Source organism: Aulonocara stuartgranti (assembly GCF_965226115.1).
Source record: "Aulonocara stuartgranti genome assembly, chromosome: 15".
Taxonomy (NCBI): domain Eukaryota; kingdom Metazoa; phylum Chordata; class Actinopteri; order Cichliformes; family Cichlidae; genus Aulonocara; species Aulonocara stuartgranti.
In genome coordinates this window covers 3170399-3192660 of record NC_138951.1, presented here as the reverse complement: position 1 = coordinate 3192660, position 22262 = coordinate 3170399, and the positions used below count along the sequence as shown (strand labels likewise).

The window sequence follows — 22262 nt, the reverse complement described above, 5'->3', positions numbered from 1 at the left end:
GGTACAGGAGGACGCGCTCGCCGTAAAAACACACTGGATTCATTAAAGAAGAAAAATCAGACTACGCCTCACGACTTTTATTCTTTATTGTTAAATGAAGCACAGATGTATTGTGTGCTTTTAATGGCCGTGATTTCGTTGACAATACTTGAGCATTAAAAAGCTGGGCTGGTTTACTGAAATGAAGCCCCAAAATATTCATTTAGTTAAAAATCAAAAATACTTTAACCTATGACAGTAGGCTTTAGCTACATGCATATTTGATTAAAGATTAAAAAAATATTATCATCTGTGTTTAAACCAGAGACAACTTCTGGGAGAGTTCTTTTTCTGAACATTGAATTTAAACAGCTTTTTAAAAGTCAGAGATCTCTGCAAGATCTCAGCGCCCCCATGTGGACACTGTCCGTAAAGGCATTAAGACAGCAAATCGGGTAAAGAAATATAAAACACGCTTGTTTCCAAATGATTTCCATTTACACACATATTAGTTTTGTAGGCACAAAGAGGTTTGTGGTTATGAAAAAAAAGACACTACACACCGCTATATAATGAGTTTGTGCATGATTAACAAACAAGTGCAAATGGTATTTAACCCAGCTGTCCCCCTCAAAAAAATAAAATTATATTGTAATGAAAAAAATATATAATATATAATTATCACCATCATTTCATTTCGCTTTACCATGTAATTCATATCTGATACTGTTTTTATTATAACGATTTATTTTTTAATCACAGCTTTTAGGCAGGAGTAGATCAACAGTTTTACCCTACAGACCACTATGATTTCTTTTTATGTAAAGTCCTTTAAGATCCTTTATTTTTGTAATCCCTGTGACTCAAAGTGCACAACACTCCACTCTTTGGTCTGAGTGTGCCAGCATCCAGGATGTCAAAGGTCTGTCCCGGGACGAGAGTGAAGTCAAACCTCTGGAGCAGTTTGGCCATCACCACTTTAGCCTCCATCTAAAAAACACAACAGCGCCCACAGAGATGAGTCAGTGTGTTTATAGGTGAGCGGGTCTTCATGTTGACTTACGCTGTCATCCTCACCTGAGCAAAGTTCTGTCCCAGACACGAGCGAGGACCGAGGGCAAAGGGGTAGTAGCAGTAATAAGGCCTTGAACAGACGAGAGACAGCCTCAGTTACTGTGAACCGTTTCACTCATTTAGTCTGAGATAATAAAGTGTGTGCAAACATGAAACGTAATAAAGTCAGCATGGTGAAACAGTGTTTTTCTTACTTGGGAGCATCTGGGTGAAATCTGTCTGGATCAAATTTTAGTGGATCCTCGAAGAATTTGTCCAGTCTCCCGCTCACATAGGAGTTGAACTAAATAGGAAAAAATTTCACATTTTAACCATAAATGTATTTGTTCTTGCTTGAATAAGACCTCATTTTTTATGTTTTTCTGGCAACTTTGTGACAGTTTTGTTTATACATACGCTACCAGTCAAAGGCTTGGACATATCTTCTTATTTTCTTTATTATGGGTTTTTCTTTTTTTCATGACTATTTACATTGCAGATTCTCACTGAACACATCAAAACTGTGAATCAACACATATGGCATTATGTAGTAAACAAAAAATGTGAAATAACTCAAAACATGTTTATATTTTAGATTCTTCCAAATAGCCACCCTTTGCATTCTCTTGATGAGCTTCTTGAAGTCATCGCCTGAAATGTTTTTCCAACAGTCTTGAAGGAGTTCCCAGAGATGCTGAGCACTTGTTGACTCTCTTGCCTTCACTCTGCGGTCCATCTCATCCCAAACCATCTCCATTGGTCAGGTGACATCTGGTGCAGCACACCATCACTCTACTTCTTAGTCAAATAGCCCTTACACAGCCTGGAGGTGTGTTTGGGGTTCAGTGTGCCTTCAATTCTGAATAAATCCCCCACACCATCACACCTCCTGCTCCATACTTCATGGTGGGAACCATTCATGTAGAGACCATCCGGTTACATTTTGTGCATCACACAAAGACACAGCAGGTGGAACCAAAGATCTCAAATTTGCACTCATCAGACCAAAGCACAGATTTCCACTGGTCTGATGTCCATTCGTTGTGTTTCTTGGCCCAAACAAATTTCCTCTACTTGTTGATTTTCCTTAGTCCTGGTTTCTTAGCAGCTATTTGACCATAAAGGCCTGATTCACAGTCTCCTCTGAACAGTTGATGTAGAGATGTGTCTGCTACTGGAACTCTGTGTGCATCTATCTGAGCTCTAATCTGAGCTGCTGTTAACTTGCTAATTCTGAGGCTGGTGACATGGATGAGTTTATCCTCAGCAGCAGAGGCGACTGTTGGTCTTCCTTTCCTGGTGCCGTTCTCATGTGAGTCAGTCTCGTCGTAGCACTTGCTGATCTTTGAATGTGTCCCCAAAGTTTAAGCAATTTTCCAGACTGACTTTCAGTTCTTAAAATAATGAAGGACTGTCATTTTTTCTTTACTTAGAATTCATATTTAGTATTTAGTATTTATTTATTTATTGTCATTGTCAAGAACAATGAAATTGCGTTTGGGGCTTCCATACAACCCAAAAAAAAGAAGAAAATAATAAATACCCCTTAAAACCCAAGTGTACATATTTAACCCAGTGTGACTCCAATGCAATAAGACAATCCTTAGCAATAATGTTCGTAGAAATTCAGACAAAGACCTGAGAAACATGACAAAATACAACAATGCAACCCATTCAATATTATTGTACTGTGAGATATGATATCAGATATGATAGTTATCTAGATGCACCAATGCAGACCAGTTCATTGCTATTAAGAAGTTGGATATGGTTATTGTCCGTGAGAGGGGGGCAGAGAGTTCAGGAGCCTCACAGCCTGTGGATACAGGCTGTTGGCCAGTCTGGATGTTCTGGCCTGTATAGACCTGTACCTTCTCCCTGAGGGCAGCAGATGGAAAAGGTGGTGCGCAGGGTGATGTTGGTCCCGCAGGATACTGTGCACCCTCCTCAGACAGCGAGTGGGGAAGATATTACTGATCTCTGGCAGACTTGTTCCAATAATTCTGCCAGCTTCTTTCACCACCCGCTGGAGTGCTTGCTGATCGGCCTTGGTGCAGCTGGGGAACCACACTAGAAATCCATACGTCAGAACGCTACTGATGGCACAGTTGTAGAAGTTCAACATCAGAGATCTGGGAATGTGTGCGCTCCGCAGTCTCCTCAGGTAGTAGAGGCGCTGTTGGGCCTTCCGTACAACTGAGGTGATATGGTTGCCCCAGGACAGGTCCTCGGTCACAGTTACCCCCAAGAATTTAAAACTGCTCACCCTCTCCACCGCCTCACTGCCAATGAAGAGAGGCAGATGGTTGTTATGACCCCTCTTCCGGAAATCTACAATGATCTCCTTGGTCTTTTTGGTGTTTAAGACCAAGTTATTGTCGTGGCACCATGACTCTAGTTGTTGCACCTCTGTCCTATAGTTTGTCTCATCATTGTTGGATATAAGTCCGAGCACTGTGGTGTCATCTGCAAACTTAACAATGAGATTGGACGCGCAGGAGGAAATACAGTCATGGGTGAAGAGAGTGTATAGCAGAGGGCTCAGAACACACCCCTGAGGGGCACCGGTGTTGACCACAAGGGTGGAAGAGGTGTTCTTACCCACTCTGACACTCTGTCTGCGGTTAGTGAGGAAGTCCACAATCCAGTTGCACAGAGAAGAGTTAAGTCCCAGTTGGTGGAGTTTGGGACGGAGTTTGTATGGCCGGATGGTATTAAAAGCCGAGCTGTAGTCTACAAAGAGGAGCCGTGCATAGGTGTTCCTGTGTTCCAAGTGCTTCAGTAATGTGTGCAGCACTGTGGCGATCGCATCCTCGGTTGACCGGTTCTCCCTGTATGCAAACTGGTGCGAGTCCAGGGATGGTGGAAAAGCAGCTCTGATGTGTTTAATGACCAGTCTTATGGCGAGAACCAATCAGATAAGGGCTGTCAGCTGTGTACCAACCTGACTTCTGCACAACACAACTGATTATCCCAACTCTATTGAGGCGGAGAGAAATACCACAAATGAACCCTGACAAAGGCAGACCTGTGAATTGAAACCACTTCATGTGCCTACATCATGAAGCTCATTGAGAGAAGGCCAAGAGTTTACAGCGCTGTCAACAAAGTTAAGGGACTTGAAGGACTCTATAAAACATATTTAGAGTTATTTATCTTTTTTTCTTCGCTACATAACTCCATATATCTTGCTTCATATATTTGTTGTCTTTAGTATGTAGTTATCATTTAGACTTACAAACATATTAAAAAGAAAATGACTCACAACAACGCTAAATCCCCCGGGTATGTGGATACCGTCAATCACCATGTCTTCAGCAACATCACGAGACGTGCCTGGAGCTGGGGGGTAAATTCTTAGAGTCTCTTTTAACACCTGAAGGAAGGTTACAATGAGAAGTGCACACTTTGGGTGAGTTATTAAAATAAATAAATGAATAACTAAATTTACCACATGTACCTGTGACAGGTAGACCAGCTCTCCTAAGTCGTCATAGCTTATGTCACGTTTCATCCCAATGACATCATCGACCTCTTTCTTCGCTCTAAGAAATAAAAATACAATTTAGAAAACCAAAATTCACTCTATATATTACACAGTTATAACTGCAGAAATATTACCTAAATCATCTTTAGAGGTTAACACAGGTCATAGGAGTAAATATGTAGAAACAGATGTAAAACTACATTTTTTATAGAGAAAAATGCACATCTACATAAATGTCTGTGGGCTTGAGATTTATATAATCTCAGGATTGGGAATATTTTTGATGTTTGATATTTTGATGGATCAAATTAGAAGAAGTTGTTTTCACACAACGGGTTGACAGTCAGATCTGAGGGACACACTGATTGTAAGAACTGGATCTATCAGACTGACTGTACAACAAGTGTGTCACAGCAAGAAGCTTTCTGAAGATCTCACAGACTTTTGTTTAAGTCCTCTTTACTTATAGGTTCAATCAGATGATGTTTCAGGTTATATTCATGCAAAGATATAGAAAGTTGTAAATAGAAAGTGTAAATTGTTGAGTTCTGTTTGACTTCTTACTTCTCCAGTATTTCAGGATGTCTTCCAAGCGCCATGATGCAAAAACCCAGTTGATTGGCTGTTGTTTCTTGGCCTAAAATGTTGCCAGTTTGTCAATAATGCATCAGAATATTACCTCAATCAAGAAGTTGTAATCCTAATTTCTACATCACAACTCTTTGAGTCTTAAAAAGCCTAGTTAACTCAAAATCAATAATATCATTATGTAACAAAAACAGATCATATGTTTCTTTTTCTTGATTGATATTTTACTCATTTGCAAATGTTATGGTCCCGGTCAAGATTGAAAAGAGTAATAAATATGTATTTTTTTTTACATTTGAGACAAACAAGTTTACCCTGCCCGGGATAGGGTTACCGGGGCCCCGCCCTGGAGCCAGGCCCGGGGAGGGTGCCCGAGGGCGAGCGTCTGGTGGCCGGGCCTTAGTCCATGGGGCCCGGCCGGGCACAGCCCGAAGAGGAGACATGGGCCCATCCTCCCGCAGGCCCACCACCCGCAGGAGGCGCCATAGGGGTCGGGTGCATTGTGTGCCGGGTGGCGGCCAGGAGCGGAGGCCCTGGCGGACTGACCCCCGGCTGCCAAGACTGGCAATAGGGACATGGAATGTCACCTCTCTGGTGGGGAAGGAGCCTAAGTTAGTGCGTGAGGTTGAGAGGTACCGGCTAGATATAGTCGGGCTCACCTCTACACATGGCTTGGGCTCTGGAACCAGTCTCCTGGAGAGGGGCTGGACTCTGTCTCAGTCTGGAGTTGCCCCTGGTGAGAGGCGGCGGGCTGGGGTGGGTATCCTAATATCCCCTCGGCTTGCTGCCGGTACGTTGGGATTTTTCCCGGTGGACGAGAGGGTTTGTTCCCTGCACCTTAGGGTCGGGGAACGGGTCCTGACTGTCATCTGCGCTTATGCGCCGAGTGGCAGTTCAGAGTACCCAGCCTTCTTAGAGTCCCTGGGGGGGGTGCTGGAGGGTGCTCCACCTGGAGACTCTGTTGTCCTGCTGGGAGACTTCAATGCTCACGTGGGAAACGACAGCGAGACCTGGAGGGGCGTGTTTGGGAGGAACGGCCTCCCTGATCTGAACCCGAGCAGTGCTCTGTTATTGGACTTCTGTGCTAACCACAGTTTGGCCATAACGAACACCCTGTTCGAACATAAGAGTGTCCATAAGTGCACGTGGCACCAGGACGCTCTAGGCCGTAGGTCGATGATCGATTTTGTAATCGTATCAGCAGACCTGCGACCATATGTTCTGGACACTCAGGTAAAGAGAGGGGCTGAGCTGTCAACTGATCACCACCTGGTGGTGAGTTGGATCAGGTGGCGGGGGAGGACGCTGGACAGACCTGGTGCACCTAAACGCGTAGTGAGGGTGTGCTGGGAACGTCTAGCAGAGGCCCCAGTCCGCGAGATCTTCAACGCACACCTCCGGCAGAGCTTCAACAGCATTCCGAGGGAGACCGGGGACATTGAGTCCGAATGGACCATGTTCAGCGTCTCCATTGCCGAAGCTGCTGCATTGAGCTGCGGCCGCAAGGTGGTGGGTGCTTGCCGTGGTGGTAATCCCCGAACCAAATGGTGGACACCAGAGGTGAAGGGAGCCACCAGGCTGAAGAAGGAGTCCTATCGGGCTTGGTTAGCCTGTGGGACTCCGGAGGCAGCCGACAGGTATCGACAGGCCAAGCGGAATGCGGCTCGGGCAGTGGCTGAAGCAAAAACTCGGGTGTGGGAGGAGTTCGGAGAGGCCATGGAAAAAGACTTTCGGACTGCCTCGAAGAGATTCTGGCAAACCGTCAGACGTCTCAGGAGGGGAAAGCGGTGCTCTACCTGCACTGTGTATAGTGCTGGCGGAGCGCTGCTGACGTCGACTGAGAAAATTGTCAGGCGGTGGAAGGAATACTTCGAGGACCTCCTTAATCCCACTGACACGTCTTCCGAGGAGGAAGCAGAGTCTGGGGATGAGGGGAATGACCCGCCAATTTCCGGGGGCGAGGTCACTGAGGCAGTTAAACAACTCCTTGGTGGCAGAGCCCCTGGTGTTGATGAGGTCCGCCCCGAGTTCCTGAAGGCTCTGGACGTTGTAGGGCTGTCCTGGTTGACACGCCTCTGCAATGTTGCGTGGAGATCAGGGGCAGTACCTGTGGACTGGCAGACCGGGGTGGTGGTCCCCATCTTTAAGAAAGGGGACCAGAGGGTGTGTTCCAACTACAGGGGGATCACACTCCTCAGCCTCCCTGGGAAAGTCTATGCCAGGGCGCTGGAAAGGAGAGTTCGTCCGTTAGTCGAACCTCGGATACAGGAGGAACAATGCGGTTTTCGTCCTGGTCGCGGAACACTGGACCAGCTCTTTATCCTCTCCAGGATACTTGAGGGTGCATGGGAGTTTGCCCAACCAGTCTACATGTGTTTTGTGGACTTGGAGAAGGCATTCGACCGTGTCCCTCGGGGTGTCCTGTGGGAGGTGTTGCGGGAATATGGGGTGTCTGGCCCATTGCTACGGGCCATTCGATCCCTATACAACCGTTGCAAGAGCTTGGTTCGCATTGCCGGCAATAAGTCGGACTCGTTCCCGGTGGGTGATGGGCTTCGCCAGGGCTGCCCTTTGTCTCTGGTTCTGTTCATAATTTTTATGGACAGGATTTCTAGGCGCAGCCAAGTGGCGGAGGGCTTTCGCTTTGGTGGCCTCAGAATCTCATCTCTGATTTTTGCAGATGATGTGGTTCTGTTGGCTTCATCGGGTGAAGGCCTCCAGCTCGCACTGGAACGGTTCGCAGCCGAGTGTGAAGCAGCGGGAATGAGGATCAGCACCTCCAAATCTGAGGCCATGGTTCTCAGCCGGAAAAGGGTGGAGTGCCTACTCCGGGTCGGGGATGAGTTCCTGCCCCAAGTGGAGGAGTTCAAGTATCTTGGAGTCTTGTTCATGAGTGATGGGAGAAGGGAGCCGGAGATCGACAGACGGATTGGGGCTGCGGCTGCAGTAATGCGGACGCTGCACCGGTCCGTCGTGGTGAAGAGGGAGCTGAGTGTAAAAGCGAAGCTCTCAATTTACCGGTCGATCTACGTCCCTACCCTCACCTATGGCCACGAGCTGTGGGTAGTGACCGAAAGAACGAGATCGTGGATACAAGCGGCAGAAATGAGCTTCCTCCGAAGGGTGGCTGGCCTCTCCCTTAGAGATAGGGTGAGAAGTTCGGCCATCCGGGAGGGGCTCAGAGTAGAGCAGCTGCTGCTCCACATCGAAAGGAGCCAGCTGAGGTGGTTCGGGCATCTGACAAGGATGCCCCCTGGGCGCCTCCTGGGTGAGGTGTTCCAGGCATGTCCCACCGGGAGGAGGCCCCGGGGCAGACCCAGGACACGCTGGAGAGATTATATCTCTCGGCTGGCCTGGGAACGCCTTGGTATTCCCCCGGACAAGCTGGAGGAGGTGGCTGGGGAGAGGGAGGTCTGGGCCTCTTTGCTTAGGCTGCTGCCCCCGCGACCCGGCCCCGGACAAAGCGGATGAAGATGGATGGATGGATGGACAAACAGTCAGTAACACAGGAACTAGAGTTGTGTGACACAGTGTGTGTGTGCAGATATTATGCAGCCCCTCTGGATAAGAAAGGACAGTTTTGTCCATGCTAAGTGAACACGTGACAACAATTCACAGACAACAGTGGCCACATTGTGTAAAACTGAAAATAAAACACACTCTTCAGTGCAGTGAGCTTCGTCTGACGCTACAAAGGAGCTTCCAGCTGCATTTCACACATCAAAGCTGAAACAACAGAGACTCACCTGCAATGAAAAATGTCACAAAATTGTCCAGCATAAATTCTTCATCTTCTTCAGTCATGTTTTCCTCTGAAATGAGGAGAGAATGGACAGATACATCGATATTTAACTTCTCCTGGTTTCCAACATTACTTACAAACCACATGCACCGAACTGAGAAGGCATCAAAAACTGTGGGTCACATTTGTTCTATTCACTTTGTCTCGTCACAAAGAGAATAAAATATTGCTCTAGTCTAGTCTAATGTGAAATTTGGGAACTCCAACCTTGGCTTGCAGTTTTGATGATTTGTGTCAGGATGTCTTTGGGGACCTCGTCACCGTTTTGCATGGCGGTCTTTCTCTCACTGATCCACTTGGCTCCAGTTGTACGGAGCAGGCGGCACGCTTCCCTCACCTCATTAACGTATCGTCTGTTCTTTGGATTGTACTGGAATGGCAGACTGAAGGGTTTAGCCTGGCATCCTGATAACAATGTTGTTGGCAGACATACTTCATAACAACAAACGCTGAAGTAATACCTCAAAAAATATGTCTCTAAGGTAGGTAACCATTCCTTTCAGACATGTCTCAATGGCTTTAGGGAAAGGTGAACTATTCTTCAAGAGGTCCAAGTCCACCCCGAAGGCAACCTGTTATCAAGATAAGACATGCACAGCAATTCACTCACGCTTAGAACATGATTGTAGCCTTTATAAAAAGTTAGAAAAGTTAGAATAAACATATTTTTTATTCTTCAGTATTAAGAAAAAAAACAGCATGTTAAGGAAGCTCTAAAAACCTTAGTAATAACATCCAGGGTGACACAGTTGATGAGATGGAGCATATTAGCTTCTGTTTTACTGTCAGCAAGCTCTGCAAGTTTATCCATCAGTTTCTCTGCTGTCTCATTGAAGGTTCCCATTAGACCTCTCAGATACCTGGAAAAAACAAAAGTTTGAGACAGAGGAACAGCGACTAAAGGATTAGGATGTATAATTTCATAACTCACAGGCTGCTGAACGCAGGGTCCATGATGCGTCGCTGTTTGTACCACCGCTCATGATCCCGTGCTGTTATCAGACCATCACCTAAAAACCTTGAAGACAGTTAAGACAATGATTTAAAAAAAAAAAAAAATCTGTGAAGTGACTTCAAGAACAAACTAAAAGTCGCTGAGGGGCAAAAGAATCCAAAACTCAGTGACAATAAAGAAATAATAAAAACATTAAACAAATTATAGCAACACATTCACCCTCTCTCCTGCCAGGCAGGTGCCTGATACTGGCAATCACTGTCCCAACCAACCACAAAAGTATTATGCAATGAGTTTCAAAACAACAACAACCCTGCAAACATCACTGTTAAAAATTACGATAGACAGCATGAAAATGTCATCATCATAAATTCGTACATGGCTCCTATAATATGATCACTGAGGTCAGGAGTTAAATAAAATGCTAAGATGTGACACAAGGAAAGTATCACAACATGGTAATACTATCAAGTTCTATTCATTGTGACTAATAAGGTATGTACACACAACTACAATAAAGTGACTCAGATAATCTGATACATCACCTTTGACCAAACAGGTTGAAGAGTCTTTTATAGACAGACTTCTGTTTAAGGTATTTTGGGGACATCAGGATTTCCTGAAACCAGAAACAAAATGACACAAAAGTGTGACGAAGAAGAAGAAGAAGAAGAAGAAGAAGAAGAAGAGGGCTTTAAATGTGAACAAGTCCCCAAAAGGCCAGTAGCTGGCACTGTTTATTAGCAGGGACCTCTGCCAACAGGATTGATGGGTGCACTTTCACACACAACAGGTTTGTTGCACTGTAGTCATTTTAAACTGAAACAGCAGAGATACACAGGTACTGCTAATCACAATAATTCACAGATTTACAGAAATAGACCCTTTATTAATGACACCTGTGTACTGATGTGAAAACAGTCAAGTAACAAGTGTTTACCTTGGTGGCCTCTGGACAGTACGTACACAGTGAAACGTAGTGAAGCACATTTAACCTGTAAACAGGTCCATACTTCTCGGCCCTGCAGGTGACATCTTAATTAGATCTTTTAAAGGCGAATGTACGGTGGCCCCTAGAGACAAAGCACGTACAAACTCCAAAACACATGCAAATTCCAAAACACATGCAAACTCCAAAACACATGCAAACTCCAAAACACTTGCAAACTAAAGAACACACGCAAACTCCAAAACACGTACAAACTCCAAAACACTTGCAAAACCCAAAACACTTGCAAACTAAAAAACCCTTGCAAAATCCAAAACACGTACAAATTCCAAAACACGTACAAATTCCAAAACACGTACAAATTCCAAAACACGTACAAATTCCAAAACACTTGCAAACTCAAAACACGTACAAACTCCAAAACACTTGCAAAATCCAAAACACGTACAAATTCCAAAACACGTACAAATTCCAAAACACATACAAATTCCAAAACACTTGCAAACTCAAAAACACATGCAAATTCCAAAACACAACGGAAGTGCTCCAGGACGCTAGGGGCAGTGTTGAGCTCGATTTGCAAAATAAACGGCAAGTTTGTCTGTATGGGACGGTCTAGTCTCCGTCGCGCTTCCCAGGTTGCCTAGCAACCGTGATACTAACCGCTGGAAACGTGTCATACAACTTGGTTTGACAGAAATGAGGGAGAACATATTTTGTTCATTTGTTTGTTTGTTTCTACAAGAGCTTTGTGTGATTTGATAAGTATCTGAGGCTGAGACCACAGGACAGTAAAACATGATTTTTGGGCTTCATTTCTGTACTGAACAGTCATTTCAAGATTAATTAGTAAATAAGAATTAGCTGATGTTGTTCATGAGACTAAAGTCATATCACTTTGGTAATGTAAATATAATATGGCCAATATTCTAGTTATTATATTAATCATTATTAGCTATTACAGCAGTGAACATGAACTCTGTGTCAAATACTCAGCTTCAGTACAGATTCAAGTTGCAGTTATTTATATGTCTTATCACCTTAAATCTTCACTCAAAGACAAGTATCTTTGACAGTGCATATATAGGTGTATCATATATAAGAGACAAATGTTGTTCCTTCATGCTGGCATTACTAAATTTGGCTCATTGCTTACATATATTTATAAAAAGAAAATGTACAAGCTGTGATAACTGTTTCTGATAAAATGAAGAGTAGACTGATATATGAAATATTCCTTTATTGGGTGAGAAAATCAGACCATGTCATAACTGCTTTAAGTCATACAGAATAGATATCAGAGCCTTAAACAGGCTGGCTTCTGCTAAATGGGTCAAACTGGGCAGAAAGTAAACAAACACATAACATCCTTATAGAATATGATGTAACACTATAGATCAACTTAGCTCAGAATATATAAAGCATATAAACAATTACAGCAATATGACGCAACAAACACAGCAGTGCTACTGATCCAAAATACTCAAAGCTTCATAGAACTGAAACAAACATTTGTTTTTAGCTCCATTCTGCTGCTGATACATACTTTAGGTTTCTGAATATTACACTTGTTGCTGCCTTTCATAGTGTGTAACTTGAAGGCCCTGAGTACTTTCTCCCACACTGGAAACACTGGAATGATAAAATTATTTGAACATTACCTAATAAGACTGATTCAGGACAGACAATTAGTTATTTTAAACTTTTCTAGCAGTCCTTCACAAACAGGGAACAGTCTGTCTATTCTCTCCATCTGTCAGCTGCTGCTGGCTCTTCCTCCTCCTCTTCCTCACACACTGTTGAGTTTGTCCTGGTGGATCATCAGGGGTGCAAAGCCTCACAGATGATGTGCAGCAGTGGGTCCCTCAGTCTGTCCTCACTCTGGACACTTGCAGTCGTCACACATGGAAATCAAATGTGTGATAAGCTGCAGGATTCAAACACAAGTGTGACTTATAAACACATGTTCATATTTTTATTACACAATCAGAGAGAAAGAAACAGAGAGAGAGTGCAGGACAGACAGACAGGTGACAGTCTCAGGTGTACACACTGCTACAAAACAGCACAAAAGAAGGAGGATTTAGTGTTTGTGTTATTACGAAACAAGAGGAGTTCCCAGATGGTACAGTGGACACATGTGTGACTCCTGTGATTAAAGCATCTTTCTTTCAGCTTAACGAGTGAACCGTCAGCTCGTTCAAACACACGTTAAAGTCCGTTTGGCTCGACACCACCGAACAGAGGCAGCAATATAACACAGCTAACATTAACAGTGCAGTGAATCCTGCTTGTGCTGTGATATTCAGGACTGCAAACCGAGCAGCATCACTGACTTTCAGCTTGTTGTGTTTGTGGATATATGACTGACTTTAATTATCCACAAAATCATCACAATCTCTGTAAGATTAAGGTCGACTATATATATTTTTTTAAAGTAAAGGCTTTAAAACCAAGTTAATTCTGAAAGTACAGACATGACTAATGTCACATAACTTTCCCGACATGTGGCCAACAATAATGGTTTAATGTTCTTCATTAAAAAAATATTTGCGCATAAATAAGTGACATAATATTCAGTACTTACTTCTGAAAGTTTACACTTCCTCCGCTCCGCTTCCACCGTTTTTTTTCGGCAAAATTATCCACACCACCACCGCACTATGAAGTCTGGGATATGTTGGGCCATGAAGGCTACACCGACCCATCCTTAAAATTCAGGGAAATTATGGACGCATTTGAGGGCCGCATTTCGAGCAGCCTTTGAATTGGGAAAGCCTTCTCTTGTCGCTGTGACGTAATCGGCCTTAAAATGCAGCCTTTAAGGCTGCAAACCCCAAATCCGGTCATTGGTACTTCCTGGCTTGTGTAGTTACTAGGTAACAAAAGCTCAACACTGCCCCTAGCGTCCTGGAGCACTTCCGTTGTGTTTTGGAATGTGCAAGTGTTTTGGAATTTGTACGTGTTTTGGATTTTGCAAGTGTTTTGGAATTTGTACGTGTTTTGGATTTTGCAAGTGTTTTGGAATTTGCATGTGTTTTGGAGTTTGTACGTGCTTTGTCTCTAGGGGCCACCGTACGAATGATATTAATACTGTAATACAAAGAGTACAGTAAGAACTGCAATGTATTTGTTATATAGGCAGAAATTAACAGGCAATTAGCGGCAAAATATGCTGTGAAAAAGGAAACTGCGTCAGTTCAATACAGCCAGGCTAGCTAGCATTGGCTGGCAGCAGTCCCAAACACTGACCTACATATTGTGTTAGCTTAATGGTTTGACGTGTTGTTTTCTGCATAAAAACTTTGTTTGCGCTAAACTTACCACTCCAGAAATCTGTCGTGTATAAATCCGTCATTTTTCATCGCCTTCAACATCGTTGGTGAGTGTCCGAAGAAAAAACTGAGGAGGAAACAGCGAGTTACTCTCAAGTAACGTCCGCATAACTGCTTCAGCCGACGACCTTTCCTACCTGTCCCTCGGCGGCCCGGGGATGTGGTCATACTTCATATGAATGTATTTAATGTACAAGCAGTAGCCAAGAAACGCAATGACGAGCAGAAAGAAGAGAAACGTAAGTGCCCGAGCAGCCAGGCTCAGAAGCAGGCTGGAAAGTGCCATCCTGGAAAATGTCCCGGAGACGTCCGTGTTAAAGCTGGTTGTCCTTTCAGTTAGAAAGTCCACGGCCAGATAAAAGCAGCGAGCCTGTTATCAGTGACTCTTCAGACTGAAGTAGCCTACGCAGTTCAGATCATTAACACGACACTCCACAGTATCCCACTTAAACTTCAGGAATATCGATATGTTAGGAAGCAGAAACCATAGTGCTTCCAGTTCAGCTGCTTTGGTGCAAATAAAGCAACAAGAGGTTCACTGGAGCTGCAACAAGAAAACCTGGCTTTTCAGCTGGACCTCTGCAATGCACTCCTCATCGATCCCAGTCCCTTTAAAGCTAAGCGTATCGTATTTGATACATGTGGTTTTGTGAGTTTTATTTGTGACCTTTATTTACCCTCAAAAAAAATGATACAAATTGCATGACAAGTTTTTAATGACTAAGTTGCAAAAATATGGCTAATGTAGCAAATGTGATACAATTTAAACACATGTGCAGATTATAATTTTATATATAAATATTTTTTAATACATGTAGTCTAAAGGATCAACATACACTCCATTATCAGAAAAATAAAGATTTCTGGCAGTTATTTCATGGTTCAGGTTTTAAAGGGCTGGTTTTGCTGGTGCCCGTGTCACTGCTGGCAGCATCATGAGTTAATGTTACAGGCATTAAAAGTCCTGTTGTAGTCATGAAAAAGCAATGACAGAGCTACATTAAAGTAAAGAGAATATTAAAGTCAGTGATCATCAAAAAGATATAAAACTGTATTCATTATCGTTTTTTTATTTATTATTATAATAAAAATAGATTTATTATATCAAATTACAATCACATTAATGCTTTTAGATTTGTTTTTGTTTACATTAGTAAAGAGTAACCCATTTTTCTTCTATGGTCTACTACCACTTATGTGATGTTGCCTTATTTTATTTTATTTTTAATCCCTGTGAATCAAAGTGCACAACACTCCACTCTTTGGTCTGAGTGTGCCAGCATCCAGGATGTCAAAGGTCTGTCCCGGGACGAGAGTGAAGTCAAACCTCTGGAGCAGTTTGGCCATCACCACTTTAGCCTCCATCTAAAAAACACAACAGCGCCCACAGAGATGAGTCAGTGTGTTTATAGGTGAGCGGGTCTTCACATTATTTAGCCATCCTCACCTGAGCAAAGTTCTTTCCCAGGCACGCACGAGGACCGAGGGAAAAAGGGTAGTAGCAGTAATAAGGCCTTGTTGAACAGACAAGAGACAGCCTCAGTTACTGTGAACCATTTTTCTCATTAGGTAATAATGACCGAAAACAAGAATAAAACATGTCAGCATGGTGAAACAGTGTGTTTCTTACTTGGGAGCATCTGGGTGAAATCTGTCTGGATCAAATCTCAGTGGATCCTTGAAGAATCTCTCCAGTCTCCCACTCGCATAGGAGCTGAACTAAACATTAGAACAGTTTATTATTTATCTCGATTCCAGGTAACTTTTTTTTAAAGGACTTAAGCTGGTGGGGGGGCTGTTTGGGTTCTGTTTGAGTAAATGATTAGAAGCATACACGCATACACACACCCATCTTCAAACCAAAAGGTATTAAAACATATTTTAAATCTTCACAACTTACAAGAGCAACAAATCCTCCAGGTATGTGGATCCCATCAATCACCATGTCTTCAGCAATATGACGAGATGTGCCCGGAGCTGTGGGGTACATTCTCAGAGTCTCTTTTAACACCTGGGGGAAGATTACAAGGAATACTTGTAATGTGTATGTGTTAGTCTGCATTTAACCTAGTGAAGCAGTGGGCAGCCACTGACTACTGAGCTATCCCTGCCTGTAAACTGGTCTTGTGTCATAACACACGAGATGCAGCCTTTGATTGTTAGTTGACAAACTTTGATTTTTAATCTCATGGATTCACACTAAAAACATTACCACAATTTTCAAATTGCCACATGTACCTGTGACAGGTAGACCAACTTGCCCAGGTCATCGTAGCTTATTTCACATTTCATCCCAATAACATCGTCCACTTCTTTCTTCGCTCTGAGAAATGAGAAAACTCCATAAGAAACCAAAGTTCACTTGTTCTAATGGAAACTGTTATGTGCTATATTTTGAGTTCTTACCTTTCCAGTATATCAGGATGTCTTCCAAGTTCCATGATGCAAAACGCCAGCTGATTGGCTGTTGTTTCTTGGCCTGAAATAGCACAAATGCTTTAAAATCGAATCACAATACCACCTTAAAATGAACCAACTCACCCGAGCGTTTGTATTCTTAATATCGAAACAAATCTTTTGATTGAAAAATCAAGTGAAAGCAGTTCCAACAAACTATATATGAAGCACGCTGCTGTTTTTCAATTGCTTAGCAGTTTTGAAACTAGAGGTCAGTCAGCGTAAACAAGAACACTGGACATTCATGAGGAAAAGACCAAAGACACCATAAATACATGTCTATACAAAGACAACATAAACAATGTAGCTTTAAGGCACTGCAATACATTTGTCACTTTTGAGACCTAGAGACTATTAGTCTTTATGGACCAACTGGGTTCTGGACTTCATGACCAACAGGCCGCAGTCTGTGAGGATCCACAATGTCTCCTCATCTTCCATGCTCCTCAGCACTGGCTCCCCTCAGGGCTGTGTGCTAGGACTCCTCCTGTTCACGATTCTTACATATGACTGCTCACCAAACCACCCTGGCTGTCAAACTAAGGTTTGCGGATGCATCACAAACAACGATGAGACCGGCAACAGGAAGGAGGTGGAGCACTTGGAGGATTGGTGCAGGAAAAACACTCTGCTTAAATGGGAAGACCACCAAGGACATTATTGTGGACTTCAGGAGGGACGTGTGTGTGTGTGTGTGTGTGTGTGTGCGCGCGCGCGCGCGCTACAGTTGAAGTAGTACTCAGTACTCAGCTACAAGTACCTGGGTATGCACCTGGAAAAACAACACTTCCTGTCTGATCAGGAAGGCACACCAGAGGCTCTGCTTCCTGAGGCGGTTGAGGTGTGAGAGACTTGAGCTCAGTCCACATCTCCTTTTACAGAAGTGCGGTGGAGAGTGTTCTGTGCTCCGGCATCAACGTGTGGCACAGAAACTGCACTGTGGCAGAGAGGAAAACTACAGAGGGAGGTGAAGGCTGCACAGAGCTGTCAGAGGCAGCCTACCAACCATCACAGAAATATACACCTGATGCAGGAAGAGGGGCACCTGTATCATGAAGGACCCCACTCACCCAGCACACTCTTTGTCCCACTCCCTCAGGCAGGAGGCTGAGGAGCATTACATGCAAAACCTCCAGACTGAGAACAGGCTTCATTCCAGAAGCTGTGAGACTTCTCGGTACATAATGGACGAGAAACTGCAACTGTAGCGCCTTAATCACTACGGATACTTTGCTGCTAAAATATTTATATCTATACTCCATACTGTTACTCAGGTTGCTGCACTTCTCTTACTTGTATAGTTTACTAGTATTTGATACCATTTTATTACTTGTTAATGGAAAACCGGGACCGTGGGTACATAAAATCGTTGCAACTAATGTAAACATGCGATGAAAATGACAACGCTTCCTTGAATTTCCATCTTTTATATACAGTCTTTTGTAATGTACACAGCTCATTTAGTCAGTAATTTATGTTCATGTGCATTATATGCATGTTGTGAATAACTGGAGCAAAACTTGCCAATAAATACAATTATATAAAAATTCACACTAAAGATTGTGACCATGACGTAACTATGCGAGCTGCAGGAGCCCGTCACTGGAGGAGGGACGGGTCTGTCACACAGCATTTTAAACATTAAAGCTGAAATAGAAACTCACCAGCAATGATGAATGTCACCAAATTGTCCAACATAAACTGGTCATCTTCCTCAGTCATGCTTTTCTCTGAAATAATAAGAACATTGACATGTTAATTAATATTTGATTTCTTTGTCTGTCCTGTACTTACCCCGCATTTTAAAATTATCAGTCAGGTATTTATATTCTGCCTCCATTCATAAACAAAAACCTCCATGGCTAATACGATGGTAGGATGATAAATATTTAATTTATTGCATATTTTAGAGATTCTTTTGTTCCAGCAGCTGAAATACTACTACTAGTAAACTTACTCAGTTATTCTTAATTCTTAGTAAGTGATTAAGCAAACAAACAAAAACAAGAGCTACTGCAGCAGGCTGCCATGCAGCATGGCGCCGTCCCTCATGCTGAGAATGCGATGTCTTTTCATTCATCTTCATTGTATTTCTTTACTCTTTGTGTAATATTGATAGCAGTTTAAAATCTGTTCTTTCCCACCACAAAGAATCTATAATATCGCTCTTATCCAGTCTAATCAAATGTCAGATTTAGGGGCTACAACCTTGGTTGGCAGTTTTGATGATTTGTGTCAGGATGTCCTTGGGAACCTCGTCACCGTTTTCAATGGCGATCTTCCTCTCGTGGATCCACTGAGCTCCAGTTGTACGGAGCAGGCGGCACGCTTCCCTCACCTCATTAATATATGATCTGTTCTTTGGATTGAACTGGAATTGCAGATTGAACAATTTAACATGTCACACTGTTAACAAGGCTTTTGTCAAACATACTTCATACTAAACAAAAAAAGAATCTACATCTCAAATACCTCAAAAAATATGTCTCTAATATAGGTAACCATTCCTTTCAGACATGTCTCAATGGCTTTAGGGAAAGGTGAACTATTCTTCAAGAGGTCCAAGTCCACCCCAAAGGCAACCTGAAATTTATCAAGAAAAAATATATAAGTATACACACACACACACACACTCACCCTGTAGAAACTGTAAAATTGACTGTAATATAAAACCTTAGCAATAACATCCAGAGTGACACAGTTGACAAGATGGAGCATATTAGCTTCTTTTTTATTGTCAGCAAGCTCTGCAAGTTTATCCATCAGTTTATCTGCCCTCTCATTGAAGGTTCCAATTAGACCTCTCAGATACCTGGAAGTAATGATAGCTTTAGACAGAGAAGCAGCACATCCCAACAAACTATCACAGAAATTCATTAAAGGATAATGTTCAACAGAAAAAAGGGAAATGTTTCCAACCCTGAACAAGTGGTTAATCAAGGAAACCGTTGTGTGTTTTTGTGATAACTGAAACTCACAGGCTGCTGAACGCAGGGTCCATGATGCGGCGCTGTTTGTACCACTGCTCATGATCCCGTGCTGTTACCAGCCCATTGCCTAAGAGCCTTCAAAGAAGACAGTTGACAAAATACTTTTTCACAAATTTGAAAAAAAAATATAAGGGTTTAAACAGTTTGGATTTGTCAGCTGATTTTTACTTTGTTAAACTGAGATTACAGGATAGTATTATATCCGTTTTAATCTTAGTAAAAGGAATTGAACTAACCACAGCATCACAAAGCTCACGTCTACCACTAAATATTGGTAAATGAATGCAAGTCGCACACTGGTATCTGCTCATATCAGCCTTACCAAACTCAAAAAAGTGCGTGTGGTGGGGGGGTTAGCGTGTTATTTACCCTGGACAGGTCACCATCCTGTTAATCTAACCTGTGCTCAGACAGAACCCAAGCAAACACATGGAGAACATGCAACCCCCACGCAGAAAGGCCGGGACAGATGTTGGATTTAAACCCAGGTCTTTATTACTAACTCTGCTTTTGAATTAGTGCATCCTTATAAAAATTAAAAGCGAATGAAGCAGACTGATAAGTCAGTGTTACCTCTGACCAAACAGGTTGGAAAGTCTCTTGTAAGAAAATGCATCCTTGGAGTACTTTGAGGACATCAAGATTACCTGAAGCCAGAAGCAAAACGACAGAAAAGCATTTAACAGAAAGAGGACTTCGTGCCAATTTTATCGAGAGTTATGCTTTTTGATACAAAACAAACTTCATTATTTCACACTCTGAAGTTAACTGCGGGATTTACCTTTGTTGCTTCTGGATATGACACAGACACTAGAACATAATGAAGAGCATTTATCCTGCACACAGGCCCATACTCCTCTGCCCTGTAAACGACATGCTGTCATTTAAATGATACACTTAAACATCATTGACACTGAAATGCTATTTTCAACTGCACAAAAACATAGTTTGTACTTAACTTACCACTCTAGGAATTGTTCATGTACATTTCCACCATTTTTTAATATCCTTGAAAACGTTGGTGAATGTCCGAGGAGAAAACTGGGGAGAAGAGCTTTAAATTAACAAGATCAGTCGCACATAATGTCAGCACAAGTGTTTTACCCAACAACTTTACCTACCTGTCCCTCGGTGGGCCGGGTACGTGGTCATATTTCATATGAATGTGTTTTACGTACAAGCAGTATGCAAGAAACGCAACGATAAGCAGAAAGAAGAGAAATGTAAGAGCCTGAAGTGCCAAAGTCAGAAGTGTGCTGAAAACTGCCATCCTGATGGTTGTCCTTTCTGTTAGGAAGTCCGCTGCAGATAACGCCGCAAAAGGTCCCACAAGGCGACACAAAGGGGCCTCAGGGGGTCACAAGCTGATGTACTCTTAGTAGGAAGGTTGTGTCAAGAAGGGCATCCAGCGTAAAATCTGTGCCAAAATCAAACATGCAGATCCACCCACTGCTGCGTAAACAATGAGCTGTTCATCAAGCACTCCAAGACTAGCAGTTAATGCAACACTTGATCATTGCACTGTGGCACAAGGTCAGGTAACTTTCAAGGATATAAATCACTCATTCAGAAAATAGAAACCACTTTTTTTTCCCTCAAAGTGAGGAAGTAGGATATTTAAACATGTACTCTAATTAATTCCTTGCTAAAGCACACTTCAAGCAGGACAGTGTACAGAGACACACCGAATGATCAAAGCTGTCAAATTACTACTTCTTCCTCTCAGCTCCAACAATAGCTGTGCTCTGGTGCTCAAACAAATAGTACTGCACCTCTGATTGTGTCTCCATGTCACCTGCTATGGAATAAATGGAAGTGGGAACAGGTGCGCTGGAGAGGCAACAGAAAGACAACCCCCACAATGGGTGAAGGATACAGTCCATTTCTCTCTCCTCATCTTTCCTGACTGACTTTTCTCTAGTTTTAGGGTCCTCGTCACTACACTAGGGCATGCTCCTGCAACACAGCAGTAAATGCATTTGAAATGAGCCATTCTCACAATGTGTGCTTCCCACTGGGCCGACAACTGTAGATAATAGTGTTTTTCCATGGCCTGATGGAGCGTGTTCTTAACCTGTGTGACGTCATCTAGCTCATCCTGTTAAAAGGAATATATCAATTTAAGAAAAGCGCATACATGCCTGCCTAAAAAAGTAGAAAATTATAGCATTTACAGTTTTCATTTTATTTTTTGCACCCCTGGTCCTCTCCATTTCTCTCATTCCTTCTGCAAGTCTCTCCATTCCCTCAGCCTTTGCCCAGAAACCCACCATCAAAGTACTTGTTTATAGTTTAGGCCAAGTTAAAAAAAAAAAAGAAGAAGAAGAAAAGTAGCAGTTCTCCATCACGCTGGTTACTTCAGGGGTCTCAAGACTGACTCAGAGGGATTCAGGGTTCAAAACTCATTTTACTGTCATTCAGCACTACCTCAGGAAAGCGATGCAGAACAAAAATATGTGGCATGAGCTCAAATAAAAACACAAAAAACCTCATTGCAATGTTTAAAAAGAGGCAAGTGTGAGACATAAATAAATGTAAAATAACAAAAAACAGTGCTGCATATTTGAAAACACAAATAAAAATGATTCAATTATTGCACAAGAGAGCCGATGAGCTGATTGCACTGGAAATTCCTTCTTGACAGATTTGTAGAGTATAATAATCTAC

At 42.8% G+C, this 22262-nt stretch overlaps 2 protein-coding genes and 1 long non-coding RNA gene across 3 annotated transcripts; all 3 read right to left on the bottom strand.

Annotated features, from left to right (window-relative positions):
• Positions 1–71: 71 nt before the first annotated feature.
• LOC309689381 (cholesterol 24-hydroxylase-like) lies at positions 72–14758 on the bottom strand. The gene is made up of 15 exons (XM_082505765.1): positions 14286–14758; positions 14138–14215; positions 10805–10886; positions 10410–10483; positions 9841–9927; positions 9631–9769; positions 9371–9481; positions 9117–9279; positions 8854–8919; positions 5084–5156; positions 4493–4577; positions 4298–4408; positions 1248–1336; positions 1057–1123; positions 72–969 (listed from the first exon to the last, which is right to left on the bottom strand). Exons 1-15 carry the CDS (start codon positions 14432–14434, stop codon positions 811–813), a joined length of 1533 nt encoding a protein of 510 aa, XP_082361891.1. The 5' UTR covers positions 14435–14758; the 3' UTR covers positions 72–810.
• LOC309689385 lies at positions 12034–14122 on the bottom strand. Its single transcript, XR_014271346.1, has 2 exons — positions 13401–14122; positions 12034–12740 (listed from the first exon to the last, which is right to left on the bottom strand). It is a non-coding gene; the product is annotated as an uncharacterized lncRNA (long non-coding RNA).
• Positions 14759–15266: 508 nt separating the features above from the next.
• Positions 15267–21458, bottom strand: LOC309689382 (cholesterol 24-hydroxylase-like). The gene is made up of 15 exons (XM_082505766.1): positions 20717–21458; positions 20559–20636; positions 20377–20458; positions 20169–20242; positions 19584–19670; positions 19279–19417; positions 19078–19188; positions 18814–18976; positions 18270–18335; positions 16555–16627; positions 16387–16471; positions 16049–16159; positions 15779–15867; positions 15596–15662; positions 15267–15513 (listed from the first exon to the last, which is right to left on the bottom strand). The coding sequence occupies exons 1-15, from the start codon at positions 20863–20865 to the stop codon at positions 15373–15375; spliced, it is 1515 nt and encodes a 504-aa protein (XP_082361892.1). The 5' UTR covers positions 20866–21458; the 3' UTR covers positions 15267–15372.
• Positions 21459–22262: the final 804 nt, after the last annotated feature.